Source organism: Tetrao urogallus, assembly GCF_951394365.1.
Source record: "Tetrao urogallus genome assembly, chromosome: 1".
Classification (NCBI taxonomy): domain Eukaryota; kingdom Metazoa; phylum Chordata; class Aves; order Galliformes; family Phasianidae; genus Tetrao; species Tetrao urogallus.
In genome coordinates, this window is record NC_136813.1 from 146242006 (window position 1) to 146247391 (window position 5386).

The 5386-nt window shown below is 47.6% G+C and overlaps 1 protein-coding gene across 1 annotated transcript; it reads left to right on the forward strand.

Moving 5' to 3' along the window:
- Positions 1-296: 296 nt before the first annotated feature.
- On the forward strand, positions 297-4519 carry HEBP1 (heme binding protein 1; the record flags this gene model as incomplete). Its single annotated transcript, XM_079534156.1, has 4 exons — positions 297-374; positions 925-1063; positions 2923-3103; positions 4348-4519. The coding sequence occupies 4 exons, from the start codon at positions 297-299 to the stop codon at positions 4517-4519; spliced, it is 570 nt and encodes a 189-aa protein (XP_079390282.1).
- Positions 4520-5386: the final 867 nt, after the last annotated feature.

Consider the following 5386-nt stretch of genomic DNA (forward strand, 5'->3'; position numbering starts at 1 on the left):
TCACATTTACCGTTTTATTTTCCGCTCTTTAAGGATACACGCTAAGCATTACACACTTCTGTCAGCGCGTCCCTTTTCTTATATTTCCCTTCCCCAGCTTCCTCCTTTCCCCCAGACGAACACCCGTGCCCGCACGGCGATACACACCGCCCGGCCTCCCCCACCCCTCCACCCTGTGGGTCACTGCCGTGGCCCGCGGGCGCACCCTAGCGGTCATGCCGCGCGCTGCGGGTGGCGCCCTCAGACCCTCCCACTTCGCTCGGGGAGTGACGGGCCGGGCCGGGCCAGACGGCAACATGTTGGGCATGATCAAGAACTCGCTGCTGAGCACGGTGGAAACGTGGCCCTACCGAGTCCTGAGCAAGGGGGAGAAGGTAGGCGGCGGGGCGGGCAGCCGCTGGGGCACAGCTCGGGGCTGCCGGATGCGCAGCTGGGTGGTGTTCGGTGTTCGGTGGCGGCTGAGCGGCCCGGGACGGGGTGTGGGGCAGTGCCTGCCCGCGGGCTCGGAAGGGTGGGAACAGCTTCTTCTTTTTCTCCTTCTCGTCCTTCGCCGTCATAGAAGCACAGAATCACTAAGGTTGGAAAAGATCACTAGGATCACGGAGTACAACCACCAGCCCACCCCCACCATGCCCACTGACCTTGTCTTCAGTGCCACACGGTTCTGGAACACCTCCAGGGATGGTGACTCCAGCACCTCCCTGGGCAGCCTATGCCACTGCAGAACCACTCTTTCTGAACTTTTCCTAAAATCCAACTTGAAATTCCCCTGGTGTAACTTGAGGCCATCACCTCTCATCCTATCACTGCTACCTGGAAGAAGAGGCCGACCCCCACCTCACCACAACCTCCTTTCAGGTCATTAGCGGGAGCAATAACGTTTCACCTGCACCTCCTCCAGACTAAACATCCTAATTCTCTCAGGAGCAGCTCAGCTACGAGGAGAGGGAGTGTGAAGGTGGGCAGTTTGCTGTGGTGGAGGTGACAGGGAAGCCCTTCGATGAAGCCTCGAAGGAAGCAGCGCTGAAGCTCCTCAAGTATGTTGGAGGAAGCAATGACAAAGGTGAGATGCTCGCTGGGCAGCTGTAGTGGCTGCTAAATGGGAGCCCCATTGATAGAGCTGGTGTTACGGCAGCCCATGTGGCCCCATCACTAGAGGTCTAGGGTGAGCATGGTCCCTCAGTGAGAGCAATCAACTTAACTACAGGATAAGGTGTCCAGCCAGGTCGTGCTGCAAGTCCACTCCTCTCTCTTCCCTCTCTGAGGATAACATTGCAAAGATTGTTTTTTTAAGTAGGTCTGCATTACTTTGCCGCTGGGGTGATCATAGAATCACAAGGTTGGAAAGGACCTACAAGATCACCTAGTCCAACCTTCCCATTCCCACTGCTACCACAAGCACTAAACCATATCTCATAGCTCCTCATCCAGATGCCTCTTGAACACTGCCAGGAACGGCGACTCCACCACCTCCCTGGGCAGCCATTCCAGTGCCTGACCACTCTCTGAGAGAAAAAGTTTTTCCTTATGTCTAATCTAAACTTCCTCTGGCACAACTTGTGGCCATTTCCTTGGGTCCTGTTTGTTGTCTGGGAGAAGAGGCCAAACCCCTCCTCATCACAACCTCCCTTCAGGAATTTGTAGAGTGCAGTGAGGTTTGCAAGGACAGGCACACACGTGCTCGTCACAGCCTGCAGGCTGTATGAAGGTAGCTAAAGAAATCCAGGGTAACTGGAGTGCTTCGGTTCTGTGATCACACCTAGAAAACCTGCCCTTGTAGGCAACTAGATGACTTTTATGACCTTGAGTTTTTATTGTATACTCTGGTGATTTTTATTCATGACAGGGTAATGAACAGTGAGCTTGCTTTTTAATAGTGCTTTGCAGCGTTTTATAATGGCATTTCCAGGTGATTGCCTCTAATTCTCAGCTTACTAAAGTATGTGCATCGGTAATCACCCGGAACAGGATGATAAGAGCACAGAGATCTAAAGCATATACTCTGACTTTCATACCTTTCTCAAGCATGTGGTAGAAGGAGTTATATAATCTGTATGGGAATAGAAGCTGAGTGGGAAAGGAACGGGCGTTTACAGCCCTACAGTTTCAGAAAGGTGATGATCACTGTTGCTGTAGAGGAAAAGGTACCTTCCATAACATGGTTTGGAGAAAGGTATGGTATCAGAGTGTAAAATAAATAAATGAGAAGGATGTCTTGGTCTTGGCCATTTCAGTGCCTAATCCTGAAGGTTGTAGGTTCACTACTGCTGAAAGAAAAAAAGGGAAGAAAAATGTTCTTGAGCGCCATGTACATCTTAGAAACAGACAAGAGGTGTGATGTTGCTACAGTACAGACTAGAGGAGAACATGGACAGTGCTCCTGAAAGCCAGACTGTCTCTGAGTTTTGGGGCATTGGAACTTGTTGGATCTCTGGAAGCATTTGGAAGGGTTTAGGAGAAAGTTTCTGTCACCCAGTATTGACTGTAGCTTAACCACTAAGTACAGATGATAATGTTGTAAATACTCATATATATAATATTTCAGTTACAAATATGCCACTGCATCAGAAAACTGTAGGTTGTATTAGAGGTGATTTGTCAGAAAAGATCATTTTGGTGATGTGAGCTATGTAGTGAGAGCCACAAAAACAGGACCATTAATGAAGAGCCATCCAGAGGTTACTGATGACCCTTAGCTCCCAAGATCCCTATATAGAAAGCAAAAGAGAGAGAGATTTGGTGCAAGGAAAAGCCTAAAAGCTCTTCTGCGTACCTCGAAGGACCCCACTCTCTCAGCTGGATTGTGCAAAGAGATCACAATGAGGAGCCTTCTAAACCAAAATTAGCTTTTCTGAGCCCTGTTAATGCTTTGAGTTCCCAAGAACCTGGACTTCTGGAGTAATTTCTCCACCTCTCTTTCAGGTGCTGGAATGGGCATGACTGCTCCTGTCTCCATCACTGCTTTTCCTGCTGAAGATGGCTCCTTACAGCAGAAAGTGAAGGTCTATCTGCGAATCCCGAACCAATTTCAAGCCAGTCCTCCCTGTCCTAGTGATGAAAGCATTAAGATTGAAGAGAGACAAGGGATGACCATTTATTCCACGTAAGGAACAGATCCTGGGATTTCCAGGACTTCTGAAGTGCTGAGGTTTTTAGGGTGCTGTGAGGGGCAGTGTTGATTTTACTGGTGACTTCCGGGACAAGGGATGCACGTGGTAGGAGGTAGGGGGATCATTCTAGACCGTGAAGGCACATGGTTTATGTCATTTCTTGTCATGGTTAATTCTGCTCAGATTTGGAATATGGATTTTTTTTTATCATTGAGAAAATAAGTGCAGGGGTTAGCCCTGAAAGGCTTTTTTGTTTCACTAGAAGAGGTGAAGGGCTGGGGAGGGTAAGTATGAAGGGGCTGAGTCATTTATAATCTCTGAAAACCATCGTTTTCCCCATTTTCTGGGATCACGATGATTCTTAGTCATTGAGTATGTCCCTTAGTGTGGTTCCCACCAGATTATAGGAATCAGCTGAGACCTAAGTACCGGAGGCCATCAGGGGTACAAGCAGCCGTTGCATTGCTTCAAATTGCTTGAAGAACGTCTTTGGATGTTGGCCAGCTTAAGCTGAACTTCAGTTAGCATCACAATAGCAAGAAGCTCTTTACCATGGGATGTACCCCTGACTCTTCAACCTTTTTGCTGACTGAACTGTCAGAGACTGCTGGGTCATCCTGTGCCTGTGACTGCAGCTGGCCTTTGCTGCAGGTGTGGGCTGCTAATGCTGTAATGAGCTATTTTGTCTCAAACCTTGGCCCTAAGGCAGGGCCACAAGGTGTAGGCTGATGTGGAAACAGTTTCTGTTGGTGGGAGATTAGCATAAAACATTTTGGGTTCTAGGCTATCACATGCTAGTATCTCTATGCCCTGACTCCCTTTTTCCTCCGTCCCTCAATCTTGCTTCCAGGAGGTGGTTGTTCACACCCCAGTGAACATGTTTATTGACAGCATTGGTGAAAGATTGTGGTCTGAGCTGGCTTAGAGATAACTTTATGCTCTGAGAAACTGTTCCTCTGATATGGCACTCATTCAAAGGGCAGGCCCATTCTAGTGACTGATACACATGGGTCTGTGTGGGATCTGTCAACTCTGCCCAGGCTGTGTAACCTTTGAGACTACTGATCTGTGGCAAATAAAGTGTGCTGGTTCCCAAAGAGTTGTGCCTGCACCAGTGGATCCTGACAGGACCTGGATCAAAATGAGTTCCTAAATACATTGTTCTATACATTGTTCTCTTTATTTCCATGTTCTTGCAGGACTGCTTAGCTCTTCTGCACTTTTGATTTCTTCACAGGCAGTTTGGTGGCTATGCCAAAGAGGTGGACTATGTGAACTACGCTGCCAAGCTGAAGACCGCTCTGGGAAGTGAAGCTGCATACCGCAAGGATTTCTACTTCTGCAATGGTTATGACCCTCCTATGAAGCCTTATGGGAGACGCAATGAGGTCTGGTTTGTAAAAGAGTGAGCGTCTGGATCCCAGTGATGCTGCCTTGCACTGATAGGCTCCCCATACTCTGTCTGTCTTCTCTTCAAAATGAACTAACAGTTAGGCAGAGGCAGAAAGCCATTATCCTCTCCTTTCATACCCATGCCTTGGTCTTTTATGGACTAACCATTTTAGAAGAAAGAACACTGCACACTCTCCTGATGATCCCGCTCCTTCATTGCAGACCAAGTTCTCAATCACAGACTCTCATGATCTCACAGTGACTTGCTTTTATCTTCCTCATGCTCCCAGAGTTCAATGCTGAGGCAGCTGAAGTAATCAGTTACCAGGACTGGTTCGTGACAGGAGTCACGTCCAAGTGCTGGCAGGCTATTAGTCTTACCTGAAGCAGGCAGGGAAATATGATGAGAGTGCATACAGGTGTTTTTTTATCATCTTGAGCTTGCTGCAGCAATAAGATGCTGCAAGCATCTGTGCAATTGGAAAAACAATGTAAAGGGACATGAGGGACATCAGCATTGCTACCAAAACAATGCAGTGAAAATAAGCATCCTTTACGTTTTCTTATAGTGTGCAGGAAAGCAACATTTTTGTCATCTGACTGGAAAAAGTTATTTGGAGGAAGATTTCTGTTTGCTGCTGTCCCTTCTGTTTGAAGTAGGACATTCTAGATTGCCTTGTATTCTGATCTCAGCTAGCAGCTGGACAGTGTGATGAGTAAGACCCCAAGACCATTTCATCACCTTCCTATTACTGCTCTAAAACTAGCCAACACAAGGACCAAAGTTGAAATGCATGTGGTATTCTAATTGAATTAGAAAAATGCAGACTGTGAAAAAGCAGGTACCTATTACTTGTCATCTGAGGGTGCATTTGATGAATGAT